General features: G+C 43.7%; 1 protein-coding gene across 1 annotated transcript in view; it reads left to right on the top strand.

Moving 5' to 3' along the window:
* Positions 1-15980, top strand: part of LOC308068335 (uncharacterized protein) — a 236169-nt gene that overhangs the window by 99541 nt on the left and 120648 nt on the right. The window contains exon 3 of the mRNA XM_080398756.1: positions 12188-12288. Within this exon, the coding sequence (XP_080254882.1) occupies positions 12188-12288 (101 nt within the window). The remainder of the gene's footprint in view (positions 1-12187; positions 12289-15980) is intronic.

Genomic DNA, 15980 nt, shown 5'->3' with positions numbered 1-15980 from the left:
GATTAAACAAATTTGGAAGCAATAGGAGCATCCCTGACTGCCACGGCCATAGGTACATCCCCACCGGGGTAAGAAAGGTCAGCCAGTCCATGCCTGCATGATGCCGGGTCCCGTATAGACCTACTGCCTCTCCATGGGGATTCTGCACGGCTTCTGAAGGAGGATATATCCTCCTGTGAAGGAGGGCTTTGCTGATGAAATTTCAACAGAACGGTAGACTTCAAAGGGGAGGCAGAGTTTGAATTTGGTACAGGTCATAGATGTTGTATCAAGCTATCTGCAGACTCAGCCCAAGGTAAATACTGTCTATATTTGGGTCCTTAGTTTTCAGACCACTTATGAATGGACAGCTGGTCTTCTCAGGAGATGAGATCTTGGACCAGTTTTGAGCTCCTGGGCATGGCATTGCTCTTTAGGCCCCTTTTCTGGGCTTTTGAAGGGTGGGGAACGTCTGTGCTGTGGATCCCTTGATGTTGGGATCACACAGTTGGTCAGGGACACTACTGGGGCCAAGGGGTTCAGCACCTTTCTGGCATGGGCCCTGGGTGCCTTGGCTTGCCCAGGGGCATGTGTGTTGGAATGGTGTCGGTAAGAAAAAGGGCATATGTGTGAAACCTCCCTTCACACCACATGCATGCGCCTCTGGAGTAGCTACTTGTCAGCGAGGTTAACTTAAGTTTTCTGTGATTGCTGGAGGAGGGATGGTTTTGCTGTGTCTGGAAACCTGGAGGTTTATAGTCTATGGCTGTCTGCTGGCTTCGCATTCAGACCACTGAAAAATCCAGAGCAACATCATGTTCCAACCTGGCCATAGGAAGCAAACTGTCAGACAAAACCATTTGGGTTATAGCATTGTCCTTTTCTTCCTCCCTACCCACAACCACCTATTTTGTTCCCTTTCATTGCTTTGTTCCATATATTCTTCCGCTTTTACACTTTTTGAAGTGTCCTCCACACCATGGAGGCACCTGCTCTGAATGCTGATGAGCGGCTCTGGAAGCCTGGGCAGCATTTTGTTGGTTTGGGGCTCTTTGGGAGAGCTCACCCGCTTCACCACAGCCGGTGCAGGAGCGTGGGGTTGGAACCAAGTGGGTTTTCCCCATTGGCTTCAGGAACGCTGGATCAGGCCCCGCGGGGAGCTGGCTATCTTGTTTCTGCCTCTTGCTGCAGAGTGTAAGGGGAAAAGTAATGCTGTCAGTTGTGTAACTGTCAAGAACACAAGGTAAAGGGTTGTCAGGGAGAACGTGGAATTGGAAATGAGAATTCAGGGGCCCCTTTAAAAGAGCTCTCGTCTCTTTTTGAAACCAAGACAGACAAAATGGAGCTTAGTATGTTTAAAAGGGTCTTAACAGCATTTGGATTGTAAAAGGTCCCCTCTCCACCTTTCATTCCTTCTGTCTCCCCTTGACCTCTTGCCTTTCTCTGGAAGTTGGATTTAAAACAATAAAATGGGGGGTTTTATGTAGAATACCGAATGGGCTCCTGTGGGGAACAGAATTAATTCTACTCAGGAGCAGAAAACGAAACCCAGAAGCATCAAAGCGTAGACATAAATTCAATATCCCACTGAGCCCATCACTTAGGATACTTCACCCTTTCCTGCATGTCTATCTTTCAATCAAATGTAGATGTAGGGAAAGGGTTTATTTTGGTTTAGCCTGGTGTTACAAAAGCAGAAGGGAAAGAGCAGCAGCCGTTGCTGTCTGTTTGCTATGTGAGGTTTATAATTTCACAAATGCCAAATGCATTAATCCAACCTGTCATGTTGCAGCTCTGTTTGTAGATCAAATGGGATTAAAAGATTTAGTTGAAGCTTTCCTGATACATTTAAATAATATGACTAGAAATGTAATATTCAGGAAAATGAATATTTTAGATGTACAATTTGAAGCACCTGATATATTAACACCTGCTATATTAAAAAGAAACAGAAAAGACGTGATCCAAATCCTGCAAAATATGTCAATAATGCACTGTGTTTTAGCACCGGGAAACTGGCCTGACTCCTTCTGTAGCATCACAGGGTTGGTTCACCTAGGGAAATGCAAACAAGATGCTTTAGTGCAATTACTCATATGCAGGGCTCAACATTAAGCATATGCTTACCCACTTTGCTGGATAGGACCTTTAAAAATTGCTACAATACTGTGCCTGGCTTTCCCCTTTGTTTTTCCCGGCATACCCGCTACTTGATGGCCCTGTATGTGGCGGACCTGGTCTCATCGATTGTCTCTTTTTACCCCATGATATCCCTTCAAAAAGAAAGTGAAATGCCTCTTCTTAGTGGTGTAATTTCCCAGAGGTGGGAAGTCTGGTGCACAAGTTTTGTTGAGCAGGAGCAGTAGTGACTGCGTGACTGAATAAAGAGCTGTTACACAGCACCTGTTCAGGACTGACTTATTCTGCACCCGGGGCATCTGGGTGCTGTGTGGATAGACGTAGCCAGAGCTGCTCTGGTTTTAGTCTTCTGTGCATTGAGTGGGACGGCAGTGACTAGACTTCTGCTGTGTGGATTGCGGGCAGCCCGCAATGGTTCACTGCAATGAATTGCACCATCTTGTTGGTTTGAAACTAAAATGGAAGCAAAATAATTTCAAGCATATTTTGCAGGAAATCAGGTTAAGGAGAGAAAGAAAAAAATGTGACATGGCTTTACCTGTAGTAGATACACTGGCTTTCAGTAGTACTTTCAGGTTAGACAGCTGCAAAGGGATGAACCCATGCTGGAACAGCTTCAGAGATGGGCTGTTAAGAGTGATCAAGAAGATGAAGAGCTTCTGTCAAACAGAAAGCTTTGGTAGAGCGGCTGAGCAGAGATATGGTTGCTCTTTCTAAGCCCACAGGGAGGAAGGGAGTTTATGCTGCGATGGCAAAGAGCTGTTGAAGAGAACAAATAGGCATAGACTGGCCATCAATAAACTGCAAACCTCCAGCTATCACAGGAAGGAAGGTCTGGAGCAGCCTCTGTACAGCAGGACTGCGGGAATTGAGCTTACCCAGTCTTATAACAAAGCTTCTCTGTTTCTGGAAGGGTTTGTCGGGCAGCGTTGCTTCCTGCAATCACGGGAGACTGCACCCACAGGCCCATGATGCTGAAAGCAATAACACTAAAGTTAATTATCCCCAAGTCTAGTCAACTCCCACTCTGGCCAGCTGAAGGTTGTTCGCCTTGCCTGGGGCACCAGTTTACTAGAAGTGGCTGGAGGGTTGAGTCGAGGTGAGCTGTAGGATGGGGGAGGTTTCTTCAGAGATAAGCACCATGCTGGGAGTGGGGAGCAAAAAACAGGTTTATATGGTCTTTCTGGGTATTGTGGGAGCAGCAGTTATATACTGGGCTGAGAAAAGAACTGCTGGCACCGTCGTATTCATGGCTGTAGATTATTCTTTAGTGTTGTCACAAACATCTAAGGTGTCAGCACAGTCCTCACCAGGGACTGGGTGCAAGTGCTGCCAATTTAATGTCAGTACTAATGTCCTTGACAGAACCTTCCTATTTTGGCTTTCATGCTGCCAGTCTGCCTGTTTGAGATGGTCCGGCAGAGAATGAACAACAGTTAAAATGCTTGCTGGCTTTCATTTGAAGAAATAATGTATGAAGCTTTGGGCGGAAAATCATTGCTATTTTTACATCTGCTTTTTCTGTTTTCAGAGTGCTGTGTGGTAGTTGATAGGAACATAGCATATATATTTTCCAAGTCAACAGCTAGATTAGCAGGGGCCCTGATTCTCAGTCATTTTGAGGTTTGGGTGATGTTTTTGCCCCCTTTCCCAAACTGTACCAACCTGTCTCCCTAAGCACAGGCATTCGTTATGTCATTTCATGTCTCATTGTGCTGTCTAATACTTGATAAACCTCCTGTCTTTTAAAGTATATCATACATATGCAATGGAAAGTCTCTTCTTGCTTCTGTTCTTAACAAAACAGGGATAATAAATCAGAAGCAAACTTACAGGCACTATATCTTGTGTGGAACAAAATAGTTCCATGTTGTATCTTCTGCTTTTTTCCCACCTCTCTGAAATTCTCTTACCTACTGACATAGTGAGAACTACATGCTGTGAAAAATCACAGTGTCTATGTTATATATTTCTGACAAGCCCTGGTATTATCCAGGGAACAATCCATTACTTATATATCGAGAGGTGAGAGCATGTGCTTTTAACTCATGTTAACTCACCATGATTTCAAATATAAACACTTCTCAGCAGTGCGTAAGTAAAATTGAAGGCATTAGGATTCTGTCATGTCCGGTTACAGTCAACCTTCACATTGTAGCCTACTTCTGTAAATAAAAAGCAGTGGTTTTTTGATCTAGTCATTTTGGCTGAGCTAAGCAGCTGTTTTGTTGCTGAAATGTTTCAAAGAAATGGCTCTTTTGTAAAATATATTCTAGGAGAAAAATATCCTTCCAGATCTTTTAAGAAATGACTAGACCTAAAGTTAGGTCCAATTATAATAGTGTCTGTGTACCTGGGGCCAGATTTGGTAAGCATTTAGAACAGAAGCTGGAAGTGTCTAGAAGCATTTCTGGACACTCATATGTCCAGTTCTCTGGTGACACTAGAGCCTGTTTTCTCAAGATGTGTTGATGTGTGATGGAGTGGGATTTCCAAGACTTAATTTTAGACACCAAAATCAGCAAGTCTGAAGTGACAGAAGTACTGAGGGCCATATCTGCCCCTGGCAAGGGTTGCAGTGAGGGTCTGGATGTGTACCCAGAGCCAACAGCAGCAGCCCTGCCTGGAGCCGGAGCTGCAGCTGGGGTCCCCTCCTCTGCCAGAGCCCACCTGGGGCAGCTGCTCACTCCTGAGGGTGAGTGGTCTCAGCTGCAAGCATTAACCTCTCCTGTATCCAACCCTTGCAGCACTTTAAAGATCATGTTCCCTGTGCGCTGCTGTGGGGTCAAAGGCATGGACTGATAGGATCCCCTTAGACCTCATCAACCAGCCAGGTTGTGTTTTGAAGACTAGTCACCCTTAACTCCTGTTACCACGAAAGGAGAAGATTGCAAACTGAAACATTCAGCTGTGAACAGAGCTATCCTAAGGCCACTGGGCTCCTAAGCCCAGCATTCTGGTCGGATTTTGAAAGCAAGGCAGATGAGTCCTCCCTGCTGTTGCGTCTGTGGATGTCAGGCTAAGCACCATCATTGTTTTGAAAATCCATCTAGCATCTTTACCATCTAGTCCTTACATCTCTGATCACAGAAACAGTATTTGAGGAGAAATTGAATGCTTTGGGCCAGCGAGCCCTGTACCTGCCTATCTCTACTCAAAATCCTGCAGGGTCTGATGAACTGCTCACACAGAGGAAGTTCCTGATATGTGTATGTGCTTGCAAGAGTAAGACCCAAAGCAAATCAAGTTATGCATGACATCAAGACACACTTGCAAAAACAATTTTAATCAATTACAACTACAATTGCATGCTGTACAAGCCGCAACTGGATTGTCTTATGTACCAGCCGATCACATTGGGCATGTAAGATTAAATTAAAGTTTTCTAATTGCATTTAGGAACATACAAAATACTACAGTCTAAAGTGTAGCAAATTAATTCTTCAGGCGTAGCCTAATTGGATGGAAATTGATTTATCATGTTTGGACCAAATGAGCCAGGAAGGCATGACTAGTAACAGTGAGGTAAGGAGAACCACGTCTCTGTGCCAGTAACACTTAGAGAAAAGAGTACGTCCAAAAGAAATGAAGGGTGTTATGTTGAAAAGTCTCTCTGAAGAGGGAAGAAGTGATACATTCAGTCTCCATCGTTCATACATACAAAGTGACTGAAAAGCCTTTGATTATTTCTAAAACTCCAGGATATAGTTAGGTCAGCAAGGGATGGAAGGAATTATTTTTTTAGGCTCTGTAAATATTGCTCTGTAAAAGGAGAATTTCCGCCAATCAAGCCATTATACTAATGCCTTGTAGAAATGGGTATAAAATTGCTCCTTTGTAACAGTCATGCAGAATTTTTAGATAACCAGGCAGTAGGGCCAGGGTGGAAGGCACTCACAGAAAAGGTCTCATTCTCTATAGGACCCAGCCTTTTTTAGACTAGTTTCTGTATCTCTTTAAGTTCTCTCTAGACCTGATTAAACTCTGTAGCACTTTCCTATAGTAATGGCACAGAAAGCTTTAGAATTTATCTCCCTGATTCACCTTTTGCATAAGGTGAATATTTCCTTTCATTAACATACGTTCAGCCTCATTTTGGCTGCCAGCCTGGGGAGTGCACTGGCTGATGATATACAGGTACGATAGCCCAGAAAGCACTTGCCAGGAAAAAAAACTGTGCTGGAGACTGGCTGGGTAGCAGGTATAACATCTGTGGGTTAGCTGGGCAGAGCGAAGGTGGAGCTAGAATGCTTCTGGTTGGATATATGATGTTCTGCTCCTGTCTAGCTTAGCCCCATGCCTTACTGAATGCCTTGCAGTGTGCAAAAGCACAAAACATTGTGGCTTAACAGCAAAAGCATCATATTGTCAAGTTTAATATTGCAGTGATCTTTGGGAAAAGTGTTGCAACCGAAGCCTGGATCCAGGCTGTGGAAGGGTGGGCATGTGGGCTTTGAGGTGACCTCTCCCTAGCTTAGGCAGAGGCAGAAGTGCTTGAAAATAACCTTTGTGAATTCAAGACAGTAGCCTTCTTTATTCAGTGGTTGCCTTTTTGGAGGCAAGGGGAACATCAGCCATACCCTTAGAAATGAGTGGGCCTATATTGGCCCCTTCCCGAGGGTCAGGATTACCTGCCATGTGTGTCTTCATTCTGCCTTAACACCCATTTGTGAGAGACTGAATGTTTTCCATTTACCCAAATATTATATCAGAAAAGAGGATTTTCATACTGAACAAACTGATTCAAATTGCCTACTATACATGTTCAAGAGATGCTTAATATTATTAATACGAGTAAAATTAAATTTGCTTATCACAATGAGAGGAAGAAGAATAAAGTTTATTAAATCTCCCCACCAAAAGTGCTGACTTACTGAAAATAACAAGTCTTCATTAAGAAGAAGCTAATTTGCCATAAAGAATCGCTTTACTTATGTAAAGGGACCAATTGCTCTGATTGTGGGCAGCACACAAAATGTCTCCCAGAGAAAAGAAGAGCTGCACTTTCTTGAATTTTAACTGCACAGATTCTTGTAGTTCTGGTTTCCCCAAAGTGAAATGAAAGCTTTAACCATCTGGAAGATTAGAGGATGGCATTTGGGGTATAGACACAAAACCTGAGAGGAGATGCTGCTCGCTTCCCAGGGAAGGTCCAGCCTTCAGATTAAAGGATAAGGGGGTATTTCTCTCATGACTTACAGGGTGAACCTGCTTCAAAACTCAGAACTGGTTGGTATCTGTAATTATTAATTTGGAGGCCAAACAACTGGAGACAGCAAAATCCTCAGTCTGTAAAGGATGCATCCATGTTTTCACAGAGCTTTGCGGTTAGTTACAGCTGGGCAGCCCATCCAAAAGCCAGTAAGGGAGTGAATGGCAGGATGACTTTCTGTTTGCTCCTTTTCTGCAAAACAGGACACAACAGATCCAAGGCAAGGACTCTGGTTTCCTGGACAGGTTATTCTCACTATAAATATTAAACAGCTGTAGAAAATTCACCTACTCCAAAGCTGTCTCTGATCTTGCAGCTCATGGTAGATTCACCTTGTGAACCTGTCAAGTGAAGATTGTGCAGCAAGGCAGAGGAAGGGGATGGATTGGCTTTACTTTCATTTCTTTTTGGTTTTCCCCCTATGTGTGGGTTTCCAGAGGAATTTTAGGCAAAGCAAGTCTTTTCTTCTGGCTTCATGGGGCACGCAAATATAGTGTAAAGCAGGATGCAGTAAGATCTGATGTGTCTCATGTGAAATACCTTTACAGAATAGTAGCACCTGTGTGCTGATGTCCTTGAAGTCTGGTTGGAACATTGATATTCCAAACTGTTCACACTTCCTCAAAGAAAAAATGTAGGATATGCCCCCCTCTAACTGTGTAACCTAATGGCCCTCTGCGTGCATGACATTTTTCCATCTACTGCAGGGAAAGCCTGGCTGCTGAACGCAGCCAGATAAAACCTGAAGCCTAGAGCACACGGTAGTGCTGGTGGCTGGTAGATGTGATGACATACTCTGACAAAATTTCAGTGATTGTATATACAGTTTCACATCCAATTTTTTTTTTTTTTAAATCATCTTTAGGTATTCAATGTGCTGTTTTCCTTTGCTTGCAGAATAACAACACTTAGCTACAGTATAGATTTGAACAATTGAACATGCATTTAAAATTTTCAGTCAGTGCTGTCAAACACACAGTGTCAATTGGTGACATTGATTTATATTTTAGCTATTTGTGGCTAGGGCCCAAAACAGAACTAAGCCATGCCATGGCTTGGAAATGGGATATCTCCTGTCCAGCCAAAGCTGTGCTTTGCGTTTTTTGGGAAAGTGGTGTCAGTGCCAGTTTGCAAGCTAAAGACCCAGCATTGGTGTGACTGTGCATGGCTTCATTGAAGCCACCAGATCTGCTCTGCTTAATACAAGTTGTGGATCATCCTCAGAGCCTTAAAATGTTCGTCTGAGTGACTGTGTGTATCTTCTCCTCTGGTGGAGGCAGGCCAGAATGGAAACTGAAAAGCAGGAGGAAAGGGCCAGAGGCAGGCTCACCCCTAAGCAATCCAGTGCTGTAAAAGTAAATCCCTGTGGAGGCTTCTGGGATTATTTAAAGGAGGTGGTAAATGACTCAGAATAAAAATATAACATATTCCAGAATCACCAGCTGTGTTTTTCTTTGTACGGTCTAACAGTGATTGTGTGCTGTGTCTGACAAAGAAAACAGAGTAAAACTCTTCTGCTGGAGTTCACAGATTGCCAGTTTTCTGGGCAATGAGACACTCTTGAAAGGGAAGCTAGAGGAGAGACCTCCTGCCTGATTTCTCCTAAGTACCCTGTTTCGGGGTCAGTGAGTCGCAGTCTCATGGATTAACTGACTTTGTAAGGAGATTCACATTAGTGATGTTTTTATAAATGCTCAGTAATAGCTATCAAATGGTTATATGCGTATCTGTAGTTGATATTGTAAAGCATTCATAAGCAACCTATGCATCTGCTGGTCTCATAATAATCTGTGCAAATTGATTAACTACTTATCTACACACCCTTTAACTAACCCTTTAGAAGCTGTTTATAAATACATGTCTAATACAAAACACTCTCACTCATCTGCTTTCCTGACCTTGGGCACAGTGCAGGAGGAATCAAGTGCATTAATTCCTCAGAAGTCCAGCTAATGATAACCATAAGACTGGATTTGTGTGTGGATCTGTGCATGTTTCAGTAGGGTTCCTCTGGGACCGGTAGCTGGCTGTATGTGCGATTGCTGCTGGCCCACACACATCGCTGCACACCAGTGCAGGGCTGCTCTGGTGCAGAAAATAGGGCAGGATGCTCCCAGTAGCACAGTGTTTCTCCCGGGAGCTTTTTTGTCTTCTCGCCAATTCCCTTTGTACGGAGACGCACCAACACGTTTGCTCTATCAGCTCGGCTTCCCCCTCATTCTCCTGCCCCTATTTCTAGGGGGGCCCCAGTGCGCTCTGGCTGTCAGCCCTGTTTCTCAGCCCCTCAGGCAGGCTTCAGCCTTATTTGCTTCCACTGCCTAGGTTTTCCTGGCCTCAACACTGCCTCTCCTGCTGCCCCCAGTGAGAGCTGCCATGTCCAAACCAACACCATGGTGCCAGTGGTGAAGGCAAAGGCTGAATTCAGGCAAATTATAGCGGTGATGGCCCATAGTCACTCCTCAGGTGGATAAGCATCACTTCCCCGGGTGCTTCTGCAGAGATAGTGCAGTCCCCTGTATTTTACAATGATCTGTTTTGATACCTGATTCAGGCTAAGCAGGAATAAGCTTGGAGCATGTGCATTTAAGTCTGAAGGAAGCATATGCAGGGCTAAATCTTCCACTTGTGTCAATCAGTCCAGCTCCACTGCTTCTTTGAGCTGCAGGAACTCCCCTTGTTCACATCAACTGAAAATCTGTTCTGGCAGCTAACCTGAAGGCTCTTGAAGGTGTGTTTTCTATTCACAGTTTACTTTTCTCTTGGCTGAGACAGCAAAATGTTCCACTTTTCCATAGGATGGTGTTCGTGCCTAGTACAGATACTGAGCCGCAGGCTCTGGTGTGAGCACGGAGCTCATTTCTTCTAGATATCATCAACTGTGCAGCAATAATGGCTGGGATTTGCCAAAATATGCAGCATAAATATGGGGACTGTATCGTGAAAAAAATACATGGTGAAAGAAAAAGGAAGGGAACTTTTTTTCATTACAAACGATGCTATTTAAAAAAAAAGCCACACCTTAATTAAAAGAAGACTCTCCACAAATTTTAGCCATCTCTATAAATTAATCCTTGCAACACAGCAGGAGGATTTCCCTGACAAGAAATTATTTTCATCAAAGACACACCGAAATTTTATCATTTCAGGTTTTTAATAGCTCTGCTGATGCAGGTGGTTCATTTAAAAACAGACCATAACAAAGCTGTTTCCAAAACATTTGAAATCATTTTAATAGTGATTAATGCAAGAAATTACATTTGTTAGTCACTTCAAGTCTTTTCAGAAATCTGTCCGTGTTTTCTGGTGAGATGCTTCAGTAGTGTGAATGGAGTAGTCTCCGTGCTGTCAGTTGTACCTCTTGCCTGTCAAGGAGAATTTTGCCTCACTGCTCTTTTCCCTCTTACATGTGATCTCAAACAAGGCCTTACACAGGTATCGATTCCTCCTTTTTACTCTCAGGACTTAACTAAATAAACCGGGTTTTTCTTGACTGCTTGACATCTGTTTCCCCTCTTGCAAGAATATCTACACAGTGGCAAACCTTCCGTGATCAGTCAAGATTTATTGTTTCGCTGATTCCTGGAACTGAAAATATTAATGATGTAAAATATTGATTTGAAAAAACAAACCTCCGAGTTGTTCAATGAGCTTCTCATTCAGGCACAATGCTGAGATGTCCATCCATTTTCCATTTTCATATTTATTGGTAAGTGAAAAATCAGGCATGTCAAGCTGTTCTATTTCTAAAGTGAAGTACTTCTCTCCCTCAGATGCACATGAATAATTCTCATTAACCTTCAAGGGATTAATGCAGTTTCTTGCAAATGGCTGCAATATACAGTATTTAATATTTATGCTTTCCATATGGCTAGTGCTGTCATACATTCTTGTCAAACATGCTGCACAGTTAATGATATTTTAACTAAATGTGGTCCGGAAGACCTGGATGTTTGAGGGACAGTTGTGCCCATCTCAGTTTTTATGGATGCTATTGGAGCCTCATAACAAAATTCCTAACGAGATTAAACCAGCCGCTCTACTGAAACATAATGTTCAGCTGCCCTTAAAGCAGAGCTAAATGTGATGCTGTCAGGTGGCACACTGAAGCTTAGCCAGCGATACGCTATCCGTGCAGACCTCAAAGTGCCTAAAAGGCGTGGGATAGAAGATGAGCTGGGAACAGTTTCCAGGTTGGAAAACAGAACAACAGAAGGGAAAAGTAACCTGGTTAGGGGGCCAGCAAACCAGTGCCAGAGACTGGGAGAAAACTGGTCCGATCTGCCCTCGGGTTAGACCATGGTGTCCACAGGACACCCGTGCAGTACGCCGTCAGTGTCTCTGACCCACCTGAACTGGTGTTACTGGTCTGATGAAGGGGTGAAGGTGGCCATGGGGCCATGTCCATCACTGGGACTGGGGGAGGCTTGCTGTGCACTCATACCCAGCCCGGGAGCTGAGGCTGTTGGTCTCTACTCAGCATGTTAGACCAGACCAACTGGTGCCAAATGCAATACATATGTATCAGTGATGAAACAGTTTTGAACATTTTCTTAGCATTTTTTCCTCTAAAATTAGGTTTGATACTTAAAATTGTAAAAAATACACAGACATATATTACACAGACATAGATACATGAAAAATGTAGACATAGATTTTATCTGAACAAGTTTCTTGGAACTATTAAAAATAAACTAGGAACTTTACTGCAATTTTCCCATTTCAGGTTTTCTGGTAATCTGCTGCATGCTTCCTCTTCCTTCCCTTCTTTGCCACCCCTTACCCCAGAAATGAACATGTTCAGAATTTCTAGTCAATTTCAAGGCAAATGGTAAGATTTTCACTGTTGATTTTGAGTAGGTCTGCTCAGAAGCCTTGCACATCAGCATTTCACTGAAGAAACCATTCACAGCTGGGAAACATTCTTTGGCTACTTCCTTTATTTACATGTCCATGCCTTGGTAAGTAAGGAGAGATGGTCACAGGCTGCAGGCAGGAAACTCCTACTCCTGGGATCTCAGCCCAAACACTTCTGCCCGGTTCCCATGAACAGTTCTGCCCGATAGCTCAGTCTGGTGAAGCGATCAAAAGAGAAAGCAAACAGTTCCTACGGCTTCCTACTTAATGGACTAAAAATCCTGTATCAGTCAGAACTGTAGTGTTTCTTCTAAACTAAAACCTTACTGTCACGCTAAAGGGAAAGGATCTGTAAGATGTTGATGGTGCTTCTGCCGTGGCAGTGGTTTGCAGACCAGGGTCATGGATTGCGACAACACATTACAGCACAAATAGGACAACCTGCTGCAAAGAGTTAAGTGCAAACAGGCACAGGAGGATGGTCATCACAAGTGTGGATGTCTCCTGTTCTATAACAACTAACCCATTCATCTTTCAAGTCTAAAGTAGAGGAGAAAACAAATAGATGGCAGTAGGCAAGAGGGTGAGGAGCTATCTTGAGATGACATCTTTAAGATGCTGAAGCGTGAGTGAGAGTCAGGGCCATGGAGTTGTATTGCTGACAGAAGTGGATGCTGATGTTTTCTGCCCCACTCAAAGCATCCAGAGGGGGGGGGTTCTTAGTTACAGTTATAGACACACTTATGTTTTAAGGTCATCCAGTGCCAAGCAGGGTCATCACAGCTCATTAAAGTAAAATTAGCTTCCCCATATTTGCCCTTCTTGCACCAAACAAAAAATCCTGCCTGTAATGGTACAGTATGTGGCCTATGAGTGTGCCCATAATTAAAAGGTTGAGCTACTCTTGTAAACAAATTACCATGAACAAAGGGGTTTACAAATGCCGGCTAATTGGTTTGGATTCCCTAAAGCTTTTAGCTGTTTTTTAATTCAATAACACAGTGTAAATTCTCTAGCCTGAAAAGTCTAATAGGAATTGGCAGAAAACTAAATAATTGATATTGTCAGCGATTGCAGCAGCAAGTCCTCAAATGTTATTGTCTGCCAGTAAGCAGGACTGCCGTGATTTCCTGAGAGGATAAAGAACTGGTTTTAATGAATTAACAATATAAATGGTAGACAGCTGGCTTTCAACAGCAGCTCAGGAGGCAACGTTTCAAGTTGAGGCTGTGGACCAGTGAAAAACCCCCAAGATAGGGAGTTGATGAGAGATGTGCTGGTCACCCCTCTGAGCTGAGGGCCAAAATCCCTTTTACTTTATTCTCCAAAGACACCCCATTGAAGTCTTCAGGCTTATTCCCAAGGTTGGAGGGAACAGCCAGCTCTGCATCTGAGCAGGTATCAGAAGGCACCTGTGGGGAAGGGGGAGGATGCCTCAACCCACAGGAGCTGCAGCTGCTGAGAGCATGTCGGAGGAGCAGGTTTAATGGGGAGCAGCACTGTGCTAACAAGCAGCCCAGCATACTGTGTGTGTTCCAGCAGCTCCCCAGGCTTACCTAGTGTGAATGTCGTGTGAGTGCGACAGAGGAACCCTTACCATCACACCATGCCAGGCTGCTTGCTGGATAAACTGGTTTGAGCAAGCAGGCTGGGCTGCCCCCTCGGCAAGGAGTGATGGCTTTTGGGGTCTGTCCATGTTCCTGCTGCTTGGCTCCTGGCTCAGGTATTCCTCCTGGTTTGTTTGTGTTTGTTTTGGTTTGGGTTTTTTTATGCTTGCTTTAAAGCACCATGAACTGATTATATCCCTGAGGGTGTAACTAGGTCACATCATGTGCTTATATGTGATTTAATTCATGTTGACCACCTATATCTTGATTGTGTTGGAAACCAGGAATTTGTATGACTGTACATCAAAGCAACAAAATATAGCATTGTGGCAACGGTTGTGTCATATGTAGATTTTTAAGGATTTTTTTTTTCTTGCAAAAGTGAAGCAGTTAGTTTCTGAAGCAATGTTTGTATTGGATCAGTTCCTGTGGGAAACGGAGGGTTGCCTGTGTGCTCTCTGTGATCAGCTCCATGATCTCTTTCATCAGCACTCTCCTGTTTGTCACCAAAGCAGTCTGTCTGCCTTGAGTAGAAGGTGTAAAGACCCATTCTCAACCCACTCCTCCCACCTATCCCCAAAGAAGAGCTGAGAGCAGATTAGTTTGGTCTCCACCAAAAGCTATTGTTTTAAAGCTATCAGTTAGTAGCAGCTGGATCTTGACCTTGCTTCTTACTTTGATGTGAAGGAAACTATTGGCTTTCAAGGAGGCAAGCTGTTATCCCTTCCAAAGAAGGTCAGGGAGATGAAACACACAAAAAAAATCAGAGCAAACAGTGATATGGGCCACAGCTCAGCAGAGTCAAGAGCAAGTGAGAATGTGGAGAGAGCTGAAGCGGCTTGAATATACAGGGCCAAATCCCAAGCTGGCATAAGCTAGTTAGGCTTTGAAGGCAACGACCTGATCCTGTGTACAGAGTCTGAGGATCCAGCCTGGAGCAGGCTGGTCAGAGAGTTAGAAGTCCTTGTCATTGCTAGCAACAATGGCAGAAAGAAAAGAGAAATCTTTTTCCTTTTTTTTTTTTTCTTTTCCCCCTCTTTTTTTTTTTCTTTATTTGTTGAAAAGGCATTGGTTTCCTCTGAAGAAAACTAGAATAGCTTCATACAACGAATTGGCAGCCTGGAATATATCTCTTAATAGCCAGTATGAAGCACAGCAGAAGAGCATCTGATTCTTCATAGATCATGATGCACAGTAATGCCACTCAGAGAGCACTTAACAAGTTGTGAAACTCACTACTTTTTTTGAAGCACACAAACTTTTCTGCTTTAATACCCATTTCGCTGCAGTATTCCCATCTCGTACATGGCCTGAGACCAGTCCTCTCCTCTGGCCTTTACACAAGGCGTAGTGGGAAGCTTTCCTTCCTCCTTGGGAGAGGAGGACAGTAACTCCTTGTCGCTGCGGATCTCTCCCTACTGTCCCACTCTCCTGGTTTCACCCCAGGCTGCTTTACTAGTGCAGGGCTGTAGTCAGCTGGCTTGCAGATAAGTGATTAATACGAGGCCAGTTTGTTACTTAACTTGAAATTTAGACAAAATACGTGAATATCTGTAGTGAAGAACAGGAGGGTCTGAAAAACAGAGGATGTTACAGCCAGTCGGCGGAACATGGCCTTGGCAGAGGGGATAGACACCATAAATATGTCAAGCTGCGGCGTAACAGGATAAGCTCAAGGAGAATGAAATGGTTAATGAGACCAAACAGAAAATTACTTGAACTATGTGTGAACTATCCTAATTAGCATACTAAAAGATCCACCCTCCAGCAAAGAAATCCCCCTCCTAACAAAGCCCCCTCCCCACAGAACATGCACAATGGAAAAAAACCCCAAGAACACTGCACCTTTAAATGTAGACAAGGCTTGTAAGAGCTAATGGGAAATAAGTGTGACTAAGTGTAATTGTAAACAATTGTTCAGCAGGTATAAAGTATTTTAATCTCTGTTAAGAGATGTGCTAGCTTTGTGGATTCACCATCTTCTGTGCAGCCGGGCAATAAATGACATCTCGGCTGTGCCTGTGAGATTGGCTCAGGAGAAGGAACAAAGCCACGCAGGTTGCTCAGCTTGCAGGTGATGGCACATCTCCCTTGCCAGCTTTTTTCCCCCCAAAATCCAAAAGAGTGATCAAACTAACGAGTTCATTTGCTAGCAATAGGAGCACCTAAAATGCATTTAGATCCCTGAG

The sequence above is a fragment of the Falco punctatus genome (assembly GCF_963210335.1).
Source record: "Falco punctatus genome assembly, chromosome: 1".
Lineage (NCBI taxonomy): Eukaryota > Metazoa > Chordata > Aves > Falconiformes > Falconidae > Falco > Falco punctatus.
Note: the sequence above shows the minus strand (reverse complement) of the source record. Positions and strands in the feature narration are given on the sequence as shown.